Genomic DNA, 15,625 nt, shown 5'->3' with positions numbered 1-15,625 from the left:
TAGTGTTGTCGTGACCTCTTCACAACTGTCTTGGTGGGATTGGACCATGATAGTTTGATGGTGATGTGGACACCAAGGAACTTGAAGCTATCAACCCGCTCAACCACGATCAGCTCATTTGTCTTGCTTACATTGAGTGAGAGATTGTTGTCCTGGCACCACAGTACAAGGTCTCTGATCTCCTCCCTATAGGCTGTTTCATCGTTGTCGTAATCAAGCCTACCACTGTTGTGTCGTCAGCATACTCAATGATGGTGTTGGAGTTGTGCTTGGCCATGCAGTCGTGAGTGAACAGGGAGTACAGGACGGGACTAAGTATTCACCCCCGAGGGTCCCCAGTGTTGAGGATCAGCGTGGCAGATGTGTTGTTGCCTACCCTTACCACCTGGGGGCAGCCCGTCAGGAAGTCCAGGATCCAGTGGGAGATGTTTAGTCCCAGGGTCCTTGGCTCAGTGATGAGCTTTGTGGGCACTATGGTGTTGAACGCTGAACTGTAGTCAATTAACAGCATTCTCACATAGGTGTTCCTTTTCTCCAGTTGGGAAAGGACAGTGTGGAGTGCGATTGAGATTGCGTCATCTGTGGATCTGTTGGGGGGTATGTGAATTAGGTGGGTCTAGGGATTCTGGCATAATGGTGTTGATGTGAGCCATGACCAGCCTTTCAAAGCACGCCATGGCAACCGACGTGAGTGCTACGTGGTGGTAATCATTTAGGCAGGTTACCTTCGCTTTCTTGTGCACAGGGACTATGGTGTTCTGTTTGTGAATGTTGACCTGTTTAATGGTCTTGCTCATATCGGCTACAGAGAGCGTGATCACACAGTCGTCCGGAACAGCTGGTGCTCTCATGCATGCTTCATTATTGCTTGCCTTGAAGCGAGCATAAAAGGCATTTAGCTCAGCTGGAAGGCTCGCGTCCCTGGGAAGTTCGCTGCTGGGTTTCCCTTTGTAGTCATAGTTTTCAAGCCCTGCCACATCAGACAAGTATCAGAGCCGGTGTAGTAGGATTCAGTCTTAGTCCTGTATTGATGCTTTACCTGTTTGATGGTTTGTCTGAGGGCACAGCGGGATTTCTTAGAGCCCGGATTAGTGTCCTGCTCCTTGAAAGCGGCAGCTCTAGCCTTTAGCTCAGTGCGGATGTTGCCGGTAATCCATGGCTTCTGGTTGGGAAATTGTCGATACATTGTCAATACACTTATTGATGAAGCCGTTGACTGAGGTGGTATACTCCTCAATGCCATTGGATGAATCCTGGGAACATATTCCAGTCTGTGCTAGCAAAACAGTCCTGTGGCATAGCATCCACGTCATCTGACCACTTCCGTATTGAGTGAGTCATTGGTATTTCTATTTCCTGCTTTAGGTTTTGCTTGTAAGCTGGAAACGGGGATAGAATTATATTCAGATTTGCCAAATGGAGGGCGAGGGAGAGCTTTGTATGCGTCTCTGTGTGCGGAGTACAGGTGGTCTAGAGTTTTTTCCCTCTGGTTGCACATGTGACATGCTGGTAGAAATGAGGGAAAATGGATTTAAGTTTCCCTGCATTAAAGTCTCCAGCTACTAGCAGTGTCGCTTCTGGATGAGCCTTTTCTTGTTTGCTTGTGGCCTTATGGCCTTATACAGCAGGTTGAGTACGGTCTTAGAGCCAGCATCGGTATGTGGTGGTAAATAGACGGATACAAATAATATAGATGAGAACTCTCTTGGTAGATAGTGTGGTCTACAGCTTATCATGAGGAATTCTACCGCGAGACATTTTTAATATTAGACATAACCAGCAGTTATTGGCAAATTGACACACACCCCCACCCTTCGTTTTACCAGACGTAGCTGCTCTGTCCTGCCGAAACATGGACAAGCCAGCTGTATATTATCCGTGTCGTCGTTCAGCCAGGTCTCTGTAAAACATTATATTTGATTTAGGAGACTCATTTGTGACTGACAGTACTGGAAATATAATATATGCATGCAAAGGTACAAGGTAAAGTACCGTACACACCTATTATTTTATTTAACCAGGCAAGTCAGTTAAGAACAAATGATTATTTACAATGGTTGCCTAGGAACAGTGGGATAACTACCTTGTTCAGGGGCAGAACAACAGATTTTTATCTTGTCAGCTCAGGGATTCGATATTTTGGTTACTGGCCCAACACTCTAACCACTAGGCCCTATCCTCTCCATCTCTCAAAACAATCTCACCTATTCCCCCTCCTCCCTTTCACCCCCCCAAACTTTCCCTCTCACCACCCCTCAACCCTGTCTCCCCCTTAACCCTCGCCTGCTGGGGTGAAACCCAACTCTGGGTTAAATTTAGGGCCAGTGTGACTCAATGCTCACTGAGACACTTCTCCGCAAACCTCTCTCTCTCTCTCTCTCACTCACTCACTCACTCACTCACTCACTCACTCACTCACTCACTCACTCACTCACTCACTCCAAGCTGTTGCATATCATTAACAACTGTTATTGAACAATATTAACCATATATACAGTAATTAAATTGTAAGATCTGCGTATTAACCTAATTAGACCCTTTAGTACAGATAGTATTATCTGATAATATAGTATTTACCTAGATATTGCATTTTATTTAACCATGGTGAAAAAGCCAAAACAGGTGACCAAAGCATTCCAAATGTCAGATTTGCATTCCAAATGTCAGATCCAAATGTCACCCATGATGTGATGTCTCTATACCATGCTTCTCAAACTATAGACTAATGACTGACTATAGTCTACTGACCCAGACTATAGCCTGACCCAGACTATAGCCTACCGACTCAGACTATAGTCTACTGACTGACTATAGTCTACTGACCCAGACTATAGCCTACTGACTCAGACTATAGCCTACTGACTGACTATAGTCTACTGCCCCAGACTATAACCTACTGACTGACTATAGTCTACTGACCCAGACTATAGCCTACTGACTGACTATAGTCTACTGACCCAGACTATAGGCTACCGACTGACTATAGTCTACTGACCCAGACTATAGGCTACCGACTGACTATAGTCTACTGCCCCAGACTATAGCTAACCGACTGACTATAGTCTACTGCCCCAGACTATAGCCTACCGACTCAGACTATAGTCTACTGACTGACTACAGCCTACTGTCCAAGACTATAGTCCACTGACCCAGACTATAGTCTACTGACTGACTATAGACTAATGACTGACTACAGCCTACTGTCCAAGACTATAGTCCACTGACCCAGACTATAGCCTACTGACTGACTATAGCCTGCTGACTGACTATAGCCTACTGACTAACTATAGTCTACTGACCCAGGTCATAGCCTACTGACCCAGACTATAGCCTACTGACCCAGACCATAGCCTACTGACCCATAACATAGCCTACTGACCCATAACATAGCCTACTGACTGACTATAGCCTACTGACTGACTATAGCCTACTGACCCAGACAATAGCCTACTGACCCAGACAATAGCCTACTGACCCAAACTATAGCCTACTGACTGACTATAGCCCACTAACCCAGACTATAGCCCACTGACCCAGACTATAGGCTACTGACTGACTAAAGACTACTGACTGACTATAGCCTACTGACCCAGACTATAAACCAGACTATAGCCCACTGACCCAGACTATAGCCCACTGACCCAGACTATAGCCCACTGACCCAGACTATAGCCTACTGACCCAGACTATAGCCTACTGACCCAGACTATAGCTCACTGACCCAGACTATAGCTCACTGACCCAGACTATAGCTCACTGACCCAGACTATAGCCTACTGACCCAGACTATAGCCTACTGACCCAGACTATAGCCTACTGACCCAGACTATAGCCCACTGACCCAGACTATAGCCCACTGACCCAGACTATAGCCCACTGACCCAGACTATAGGCTACTGACTGACTAAAGACTACTGACTGACTATAGCCTACTGACCCAGACTATAAACCAGACTATAGCCTACTGACCCAGACTATAGCCCATTGACCAAGACTATAGCCTACTGACTGACTATTCAGACTGATGTTGTTGTGTTAATGGAACAGAACATTAAGTGATTTACTTCCAGGTCACACAGCTGTCTTGACCCCTGGCCTGGCTGAGAGAGGTTGTGACCTCTGGAGCTGGGGCTGTGCTGACAGACACACACCAACAGAAAGACACTGTCTGTGTCTCTGTGTGTGTACAGAGAACAGCTCAAAATGCGCAAACAGCGCAAACTGGCTCTAACCAGAACAGAAAGGGGAGTGGGAGGCCCCGATGTACAAATGAGCAAGAGGACAAGTACATTAGAGTGTCAATTTTGAGAAACAGATGCCTCACAAGTCCTCAACTGGCAGCTTCATTAAATAGTACCTGCAAAACACCAGTCTCAATGTCAACAGTGAAGAGGCGACTCAAGGATGCTGGCCAGTTGAGGACTTGTGAGGCGACTGTTTCTGTGAAGGGAGTAGTACACAGCGTTGTACGAGATCTTCAGTTTTTTTGGCAATTTCTTACATGGAATAGCCTTCATTTCTCAGAACAAGAATAGAGTTTCAGAAAAAAGTTTGTTTCTGACCATTTTGAGCCTGTAATCAAAACCCATAAATGCTGATGCTCCAGATACCCAACTACTCTAAAGAAGGCCGGTTTTATTGCTTCTTTAGTCAGAACAACAGTTTAACAGCTGTGCTAACATAATTGCAAAATAGTTTTCTAATGATTAATTAGCCTTTTAAAATGATAAACTTGGATTAGCTAACACAACGTGCCATTGGAACACAGAAGTGATGGTTGCTGATAATGGGCCTCTGTACGCCTATGTAGATATTCCATTAAAAATCAGCCATTTTGTGTGTGTGTGTGTGTGTGTGTATTTGTGACCTTGAAGTGATAACCTGTATAGATAATCTGCTCCTCTTACAACATGGGACACACCTCACTACATAAGCCCAGTCCACCATCCTCAGAAGGTGTTTAGCTAGCTTACTTAAAAATCTTGTAGGAAATTATCCCTGGCCGTGCCAAGGCATTGAATAGATAAACAGTATTAAGATAGTGTACCAGTTTCAACAGCTCCACACACCCTTCTCCCACGTTTCTCTCCCCCTCTGTAACCCACCATAGTGATCATAACACCCACACACACACACTCTCTCTCACAGACACACACACACAGCCCCATCATAGTGATCATCCCTGTGTGATAGACGTGGGTACCTCCAGTGGGGGGATATTAAGCCTGTAAATAGTGTGACTCATTTAGATGTCTTATTTTTATCTGACCTCTGGTCCCATAGACACTCTGCTAGGGCCAGGGATTAAGGATTTGCCTTGGGCAAGAGGCCACCACGTCTCTGCAACCTCCAAGACAGAGAGAGGGAGGAGAAGAGGGAGAGGGGAAAGACACAGGAGAGAAGAGGAGGGGGACAGAGGAAGGAGAGGGGCCTCCTTGGGTAGACCTCAACTCTATCCTAGCACCTCCAAGGGAAAGAAAGAGAGAAGAGGAGAGGAAAGAGAGGAAGAGCAGAGAGAGAATGAGAGAGAGTAGAGGGGGAATTGAGGCAGCCTTAGGCAGCTTTCCAACCATTCAGCCATTACAATGAGCCCGTCCTCCTATAGCTCCTCCCACCAGCCTCCACTGATGAGGATTTAAAATGATGAAGTTGAGGAGAAGGTGACATGACCATAGAAATACAATGAATAGAATGGGCTTGGAACCTCTAACCCTGGAAATGAGACTGGTAAACTCATGGGTACACTCCCAATGGCTGCCTGGTACTGTGATGCAATCATTTCCATGGTAATGTAGAATGCTCATTCAAAGGATGCTAAGTGATGCTGCTCATTTGATGCATTTTTTTAAATGTCAGTTGAATTGATTCAACAATTCACAGCACAGATTGATGGGTACACTTTCTGCTTTTCTCCTATGGGTATACTCAAAATGGCTGCGAGTCCACCCATTTTGTCATCATTGACTTGAATGGGGACACCTGTTCAATTCATAATTATTCTATGGACATAACTTCATCCCTCCACGTGTTCACAGGGAAATGATGCTGTATAAATACATTGAACCTGTCTGCTCACATTTCCTGCTATAGGAATATCTATATATATCCATGAAAACAGTGATAGCTTTACAAGACTGAAGTCTTAGGAGCATTCTGACCACCATACCAGAGATGGATATCAATTAGAGGGATCTTAACTTTTCCCATACACTGAGTATACAAAACATTAAGAACACCCGCTCCCTCTGCTGTTTCCTGAAGTCCACGATCAGCTCATTAATTTTGTTGACGTTGAGGGAGAGATTGTTTTACTGGCACCACACCGCCAGGGCCCTCACCTCCTCCCTGTAGGCTGCCTCATCATTATTGGTAATCAGCCCTACTACTGTTGTGTTGTCTGCAAACTTGATGATTGAGTTGGAGGCATGTGTGGCCACCCAGTCATGGGTGAACAGGGAGTACAGGAAGGGGCTGAGCACGCACCCTTGTGGGGCCCATGTGTTGAGGATCAGCGAAGTGGAGATGTTGTTTCCTACCTTCCCCACTTGGGGGTGGCCCGTCAGAAAGTCCAGGACCCAGTTGCACAAGGTAGGGTTCAGACCCAGGGCCCCGAGCTTAATGATGAGCTTGGAGGGTACTGTGGTGTTGAAGGCTGAGCTTTAGTCAATGAACAGCATTCTTACGTAGGTATTCCTCTTGTCCAAATGGGATAGGGCAGTGTGCAGTGTGATGACGATTCCATCGTCTGTGTATCTATTGGGGCGGTAAGCAAATTGAAGTGGGTCTAGGGTGTCAGGTAAGTTAGAGGTGATATGATTCTTAACTAGCCTCTCAAAGCACTTCATGATGACAGAAGTGAGTGCTACGTGGCGATACTCATTTAGTTCAGTTACCTTTGCTTTCTTGGGTACAGGAACGATGGTGGACATCTTGAAACAAGTGGGGACTGCAGACTGTGATAAGGAGAGATTGAATATGTCTGTACACACTCCAGCCAGCTGGTCTGCGCATGCTCTGAGGACACGGCTAGGGATGCAGTCTGGGCTGGCAGCCTAGCGAGGGTTAACACGCATAAATGTCTTACTCTTGTCTGGCCACGGAGAACGAGAGCCCACAGTCCTTGGGAGAGGGCTGCGTTGGTGGCACTGTGCTTTTTACATTTTATTCAACCTTTATTTAACCAGGAAAAGCCCATTGAGACCCAGAGACTCTTTTTCAAGGGAGACCTGGTCAGGAAGGCAGCAACAATCAATACATTACAAAATGAAAACATACAACAATACAATACAACATGATCCAGCCTTAAAAAGCATTTACACTCATCTGTAACAGTCTCCCATCAAAATGTACAATTAATTCAGTGGCACTAACATATCTAGATGAAGCATGGACTGTAGACTATTCCATGCGTCTGGTGCACAAGAAGAGAAGGCAGTCTTGCCTAATACTGTGAATGTCCTGGGGACTTTAAGTAGCAACCACCTAGCAGACCGGGTATGGTAACTGCTGCTGGTGTAGGAGACCAGACTACAGAGGTAAAGAGGGAGTTCACCCAAAGGGGCTTTGTAGATGAACACATACAAATGTATCTTTCTGTGCATATAAAGTGAGGTCCAACCAACCATTTGGTACAATGTGCAATGGTGAGTGAGTGACTTGGCATTTGTAATAAAGCGCAAGGATGCATGATAAACAGAGTCCAGTCTCTGTAAGATGGAGGAGGCTGTGTGCATATACAACAAGTCACCATAATCAATTACAGAGAGAAAAGTGGCCTGAACAAGCTTCTTTCTAGCCATAAGCGGGAAGCAAGCCTTATTACCAAAATAAAAACCCAATTTCAATTTAAGCTTTGTCACAAGATTATCCACATGAACTTTAAAGGACAACTTGTCATCCAACCAAATACCTATTTGGAGGATGACACTTTTTCAATGGATAAGCCACCAGATGTGACAATGCTAACGTTCTCTGGCAGAGTTCTAGCTGTGGTAAAGGTCATGCATTTAGTTTTTTTGCACATTCAAGACCAGTTTGAGACCACAAAGGGAGGCCTGCAGTGACTGAAAAGCAGTCTGGAGCTCTTCAACAGCCTGAACCAGAGAAGGAGCACATGAATATATACAGTTGAAGTCAGAAGTGTACAGACACCTTAGCCAAATACATTTAAACTCAGGTTCACACAATTCCAGACATTTAATCCTAATAAAAAATCCCTGTTTTAGGTGAGTTAGGATCACCACTTTATTTTAATGTGAAATGTCAGAATAATAGTAGAGATAATTATTTATTTCAGCTTTAATTTATTTTGTCACATTGCCAGTGGGTCAGAAGTTTACATACACTCAATTAGTATTTGGTAGCATTACCTTTAAATTGTTTAATTTGGGTCAAACATTTTGGGTAGCCTTCCACAAGCTTCCCACAATAAGTTGGGTGAATTTTGGCCCATTCCTCCTGACAGAGCTCGTATAACTGAGTCAGGTTTGTAAGGCCTCCTTGCTCGCACACGCTTTTTCAGTTCTGCCCACAAATGTTCTATAGGATTGAGGTCAGGGCCACTCCAATACCTTGACTTTGTTGTCCTTAAGCCATGTGGCGGCAGGGTAGCGTAGTGGTTAGAGTGTTGGACTAGTAACCGGAAGGTTGCAAGTTCAAGCTGACAAGGTACAACTCTGTCATTCTGAACAGACAATTAACCCACTGTTCCTAGGCCATCATTGATAATAAGAATTTGTTCTTGACTTGCCTAGTTAAATAAAGGTATAATAATACAACATTTAAAAAATTGCCACAACTTTGGAAGTCTGCTTGGGATCATTGTCCATTTGGAAGACCCATTTGCAACCAAGCTTTAACTTCCTGACTGATGTCTTGAGATGTTGCTCCAATAAATCCACATCATTTTCCTATCCTCATGATGCCATCTATTTTGTGAAGTGCAGAAGTCCCTCCTGCAGCAAAGGACCCCCACAACATGATGCTGCCACCACCGTGCTTCACTGTTGGGATGGTGTTCTTCGGCTTTGCAAGCCTCCTCCCCTTTTCCCTCCAAAGATAACGATGGTCATTATAGCCAAACAGTTCTATTTTTGTTTCATCAGACCAGAGGACATTTCTACAAAACGTCCTTTGCTGTGGTTCTGGGATTGATTTGCACTTTTCGGCACCAAAGTACATTCATCTCTCGGAGACAGAACGTGTCTCTTTCCTGAGCGGTATGACGGCTACGTGGTCCCATGGTGTTTATACTTGCATACTATTGTTTGTACAGATGAACGTGGTAACGTTTGGAAATTGTTCCCAAGGATGAACCAGATTTGTGGAGGTCTACAATTTTGTTTTGAGGTCTTGGCTGATTTCTTTAGATTTCCCATGATGTCAAGCAAAGAGGTACTGAGTTTGAAGGTAGGCCTTGAAATACATCCACAGGTACACCTCCAATTGACTCAAATGATGTCAATTAGCCTATCAGAAGCTTCTAAAGCCATGACATAATTTTTGGGAATGTTCCAAGCTGTTTAAAGGCACAGTCAACTTATTGTATGTAAACTTCTGACGCACTGGAATTGTGATACAGTGAATAATAAGTGAAATAATCTGTCTGTAAACAATTGTTGGAAAAATTATTTGTGTCATGCACAAAGTAGATGTCCTAACTGCCTTGCCAAAACTATAGTTTGTTAACAAGAAATTTGTGGAGTGGTTGAAAAACTAGTTTAAATGACTCCAACCTAAATGTATGTAAACTTCTGACTTCAACTGTAACTGTATCATCTGCTTATAGATGTAACTTCGCTGGTTGCATCCCATTTCCCAAATCATTAATAAAAAGTGTGAGCAACACAGGAGCTAAAATGGAACCCTGGGACACACCTCTATTAATCTCAAGAATGCTAGAGTTGTGATTGTCAGTATATACACACTGTGTCTGTCAGAAAGATAGTTCCAAACCAAGCTCCTGCCCCTTTAGTCCAGCTAGCAACAATTCACGGTCAACTGAATCAAAGGCCTTTGATAAATCCACAAACAGAGCAGCGCAATATTGCTTTTTATCAAGTGCATTAATGATGTCGTTTGCCACCCACTGCCATAGCTGCAGTTGTGGTGCTGTGCCCCGATCTAAAGCCAGACTGAACCCCGCTCAGTATGTTCTTTTCAATTAACTGTGAGTTCTGTGAGTTCACTAGGGATTCATAGATTTTGGCCAGGATGGGGAGTTTAGAGACAGGATGCATCTGAGGGATCTCCACCCTTTAGTAGTGGGAGTACATAAGCTGATTTCCAAATGTTGGGTATGGAATTGGTCAAGAGACTCAAGTTGAAAATGTGAGCCACAGGTTCAGTAATAATACCAGCTGCTATCTTTAACCTCTCTGGGATATGTGGGACGCTAGTGTCCCACCTGGCCAAAAGCCAGGGAAAATGCAGAGCGCCAAATTCAAATAAATTACTATAAAAATAAATCACATGCAAGATAGCAAATTAAAGCTACACTTGTTGTGAATCCAGCCAACATGTCATATTTCAAAAAGGCTTTTCGGCGAAAGCAAACGATACTATAATCTGAGGATAGCACCATAGTAAACAAAGAGAGAAAGCATATTTCAACCTTTCAGGTGCGTCACAAAATGCAGAAATAAAAATATAATTCATGCCTTACCTTTGACGAGCTTCTTTTGTTGGCACTCCAATATGTCCCATAAACAGCACAAATGGTCCTTTTGTTCGATTAATTCCGTCAATATATATCCAAAATGTCAATTTATTTGGCGCGTTTGATCCAGAAAAACACTGGTTCCAACTTGCTCAACGTGACTACAAAATATCTCAAAAGTTACCTGTAAACTTTGCCAAAACATTTCAAACTTTTGTAATACAACTTTAAGTATTTTTTTATGTAAAAAATCGATACAATTGAAGACGGGATTATCTGTGTTCAATACAGGAAGAAAACAAACTGAAGCATGCTTTCTGGTCACGCGCCTCTATCTAACAGTACACTTCATGTGACCCTCGTTCAAGACGGCCGTACTTCTTCATTACACAAAGGAAAAACCTCAACCAATATCTAAAGACTGTTGACATCCAGTGGAAGCGATAGGAACTGCAAGAAGGTCCCTTAGATATCTGGATTCCCAATGAAAGCCCATTGAAAAGAGAGTGACCTCAGGGTTTCGCCTGCTAAATAAGTTCTGTTATACTCACAGACATGATTCAAATAATATGCATATCTTATCTTCTGGGGATGAGTAGCAGGCAGTTGAATTTGGGAATGCATTTCATCCGGACGTGAAAATACTGCCCCCTGTCACCAAGAAGTTAAGAGGTAGGGGTCCAGGTTGTCTGGACCTGCAGACTTTTTAGTGTCTATTGCCTTTAGTGTTTTATAGACCTCAGTATAAGGAACAGGCTCAAAGTTCAAATGGTTCACATGAGGGCCTATATCATAGTTGACTGTAGCCGAGTTTACATTAGAGGCCTGGGCCCCACCATTATCAAAAACTGACCCAGCAGATATGAAGTGCTTGTTAAAAGCCCCTACAATATCGGCTTTATCCTTCACAGCCAAAGGATACATTAGAACCTGATACTGATTTGATTAGCTTACAGAACTTGGTAGGGTTGTTTAGGTTCTCTGTCACTGCATTTAAATAGTCATCTGATTTGGACTTCCTGATCAATCCTGTGCAATTGTTTCTTAGCACTCTGAAGGAGGCCCAGTCAACAGGAACATTTGTATGTCAAGCTTGAGCCCAATAGATATTTATCTTTCTAATTAATTCTGCCAAATTATCTGAAAACCAGGGATTGTCCCTTCCACTGATTCTAAATGTCTTCACAGGGGCATGCTTAGTCCCAGGCAGTGTCAACACCGGGAATCAGACTTACTGTCGACATTATGGTACAGATCATGTAAGAATGCTTGCTCATCAAATTGTCTAAATGTCGTTTAAAAATATAATGGGTTTTGGCTTTGGTCATTTTTGTATTTCTAACACAAGTAATTGCACAGTGATCACTGACATCATTACAGAATATCCCAGTCGATGTGTATTTGTGAGGGTTCTTCGTTAGAATAATGTCCAATAGCGTTGATTTGTTAGGTGCTCTTGGATTCGGTCTTGAAGGCGCATTAATTCATTGAGTGAGATTCAGAGAGTCAAACAGTTCTTTAAATGAGTTCCATACAGATGTAAACATGTCCCAGTTCAAATCTCCTAAAATAATGAATTCAGAGTGATTAAGCTTGCAGGACATCAGAAAGAGAGTTGAGAGCGTGTCCCGAAGCCGAGGGCGGTCTGTAGCAGCCAACTACAGTGATGTGGGTGTCCTTATATATGTTCACTTTAACCGCAAGCAATTCAAAATGTTTGGCTTTGGAAATTGAGAGAATTTCAGAGGTGTTAAACTCAGATTTCACATAAATTGCAATCCACCGTACTTTACTCATCTGATCATTCTTAAAACCATGTACCCATTATCTGACTCAGATTTATTTAGCCAAGTTTCTGATAAAACCATTACGTCTACATTTGTCATTTTGGCCCATTTTCTAATCATGTTTGGAAATAGACTTCTGACATTAACATGCAAGTGGCCAAAATCTGCTTTGTTTTTAAAATCATAGAGAGTCGGTAGAGATAGCATGGTATCTACCGGCCCAGGGTTTGGTCGCACGTTACCAGAGATCAACAATAAAAGCATATCAATATATCCCAGTTGCCCAAGTGTGAGGACTTGGTGGAACCTGCACCATTGTTAATAAAACGTACTGAGTCTAAGCCCCAGAGCAGGCGAAGAAGGTATTTAGCTTGTCTGAAAGCAAGACGTCACTGTCCCTGACGTGGCTCGTTTTACCTTCGTGGTCCGTGATTGTCTGTAGACCCTGCCACATACGTCTCATGTCTGAGCCGTTGAATTGTGACATTTTGCCTGTTTGATTGCCTTATGGAGGGAATAACTACACTGTTTTGTATTCTACCATATTCCCAGTCACCTTGCCATGGTTAAATGCGGTGGTTCGTGTTTTCAGTTTGCGCGAATGCTGCCATCTATCCATGGTTTCCGAATACCTCTTCTCCGCCGGCAGGGTCTTGGAGCAGCCTCTGGGATAAGTTAAATTGCCCTGGGGGGTAGAAACAAAGGATCCAATTCGGGAAAGTCGTATTCCTGGCGGTAATGTTGATGATTTACCGTCACTCTGATATCCAAAAGTTATTTCCGGCTGTATGTAATAACACAAAAAACGAAATACTGCAAAGCTGCAATGTCTGTCAGCGCCATCTTGCCACATCGGAGAAATTGAAGCTGTTCCAAGGGCAAAAGGAGGGGGGGAGGATGAGGGTGCAACTCAATATTAGGAAGGTGTTCCTAATGTTTGGTATACTCAGATGAATGGGGGGCCATGAAATCTCATACATGAAGAAGCAACGAGAATTCAGATTCTCTTATTGAAGACAGGCCAGGAGAGAACGAGGGAGGACTAGGTTCTCTACAGCGTCAGATATTTATGTCATCACACCAGCAGAACAGACAAGCTCATAACACCTGAGCACAGAACATTATTATAGCTTCAAGTTCCTTGGAGCTCACATCACAACCTCAGGAGGCTGACAAGAGTGGTGCGGTGAGTCCAGTACATTACTGTGGCCGAGCTCCCTGCCATCTAGGACCGCTATATCAGGCGGTGTCAGGGAAAGGACCAAAAAATTACCAAAGACTCCAGCCACCCAAGCCATAGACTGTTCACTCTGCAACCGTCCGGGCAAATGGTACTGGAGCATTGGCTCTTGGACCAATAGGCTTTGAGTCAGCTTCTACCCGTAAGAAATAAGAATGGCACCCAAACTATCTGCATTGACTATCTTGCACTGACCATACGCACACACACTAGACTAAATACTGTATACAAACCATATGCACACACTAACTCACACACATTACATTGACACTCCCACACATACTCACAAGCACAGACATGCAGACCAACACAACACAAACACACATACATACACAATACACATCATTTGCTGCTGCTGCTCTGTTCTTTATTTTACTCTTTATTATTATTTATTCTGATGCACAGTCACTTTACCTTGCCATCATGTACATATCTACCTCAAATACCTTGTACCTCTGCACATTGATCTGGTACTAGTACTCCCTGTATATAGCTCCATTCTTGATCTGCTACTGGTACTCCTGTATATAGATCCATTCTTGTTTTTTATTTTATTCCTTGTGTTACAATTTTTATTTTTTTGCATTGTTGGGAAGGGCTCATAAGAAAGCATTTCATGGTAAAGTCTATACAAGTTGTCACAAATAAAATTTGATTTGCAAATGAGAGAGAAGTGGACAGATGGACAGACGGGCAGAGAGTGAGAGGTGGACAGACGGGCAGAGAGTGAGAGGTGGACAGACGGGCAGAGAGTGAGAGGTGGACAGACGGGCAGAGAGTGAGAGGTGGACAGACGGGTGGAGAGTGAGAGGTGGACAGACGGGTGGAGAGTGAGAGGTGGACAGACGGGCAGAGAGTGAGAGGTGGACAGACGGGTGGAGAGTGAAAGGTGGACAGACGGGCAGAGAGTGAGAGGTGGACAGACGGGCAGAGAGTGAGAGGTGGACAGACGGGTGGAGAGTGAGAGGTGGACAGACGGGTGGAGAGTGAGAGGTGGACAGACGGGCAGAGAGTGAGAGGTGGACAGACGGGCAGAGTGAGAGGTGGACAGACGGGTGGAGAGTGAAAGGTGGACAGACGGGCAGAGTGAGAGGTGGACAGACGGGCAGAGAGTGAGAGGTGGACAGACGGGCAGAGAGTGAGAGGTGGACAGGCGGGTGGAGAGTGATAGGTGGACAGACGGGCAGAGTGAGAGGTGGACAGACGGGCAGAGTGAGAGATGTACAGACGGGCAGAGACAGAGATGGACTGAGACGGACGGACACTCGGACAGGTAGAGTGAGAAGTGGACAGACTGATGGACAGACAGACAGAGACCTACCAGGGTCTGTTGGTATCTCAGAGCCTTCCTTTGCGACGCATCTGCAGCCATTGACACGCTGTCACTGACCCAAAAATAACCCTGATGGTGGCTTCAGCATTTCCACCCGCACACTCTCAGCTAAACAAACACACGTCAAGAGTGTACACACTTTCTTACATATGCATTCTAACATACACAGCAGTTCAGTGCACACACACACACTTGAGATTGACACTTGTTCAGATCCAATCTTGTTCAGTTGATCCAGAGGCGGTGTTCCCTCCACCTGTCCTGTAAGACAGTCAACAGAAAGACGTCTGTACAGAGACTCCTGGTAGTGATATGAGGCAGAGACAGACGCAGCGCTTTCCTTTATTAGAACAGCAGACACCTAATCACACACACAGCAGGGCTCACGTTAACGACACCGATACTGGCATACACACCTCTTGTCCCCGTGAGCAGGCCAGCTAGACCCATGGGCCATTAGATCTTTGTTTTTGGATGGGGTGTTTTTGTTTGGACAGGCAGGGGTGAGGGTGATGCCACCCCCCACAGGGCTGCCCCTGCAACGTGAGGGTAGGTGCACATTAACACCCCCGTCATCAGCCAATGATGCAAGGCTATCCCTTCGAACC

General features: G+C 44.4%; 1 protein-coding gene across 1 annotated transcript in view; it reads right to left on the bottom strand.

Annotated features, from left to right (window-relative positions):
- LOC139422057 (chloride channel protein-like) overlaps positions 1–15,483 on the bottom strand; it is a 91,050-nt gene extending 75,567 nt beyond the window's left edge. The window contains exons 1-2 of the mRNA XM_071173202.1: positions 15,405–15,483; positions 15,006–15,278 (exon numbers count right to left, since the gene is read on the bottom strand). Of these exons, the coding sequence (XP_071029303.1) occupies positions 15,006–15,056 (51 nt within the window). The 5' untranslated portion in view covers positions 15,057–15,278; positions 15,405–15,483. The remainder of the gene's footprint in view (positions 1–15,005; positions 15,279–15,404) is intronic.
- Positions 15,484–15,625: the final 142 nt, after the last annotated feature.

This window comes from Oncorhynchus clarkii, chromosome 2, assembly GCF_045791955.1.
Source record: "Oncorhynchus clarkii lewisi isolate Uvic-CL-2024 chromosome 2, UVic_Ocla_1.0, whole genome shotgun sequence".
Classification (NCBI taxonomy): domain Eukaryota; kingdom Metazoa; phylum Chordata; class Actinopteri; order Salmoniformes; family Salmonidae; genus Oncorhynchus; species Oncorhynchus clarkii.
Note: the sequence above shows the minus strand (reverse complement) of the source record. Positions and strands in the feature narration are given on the sequence as shown.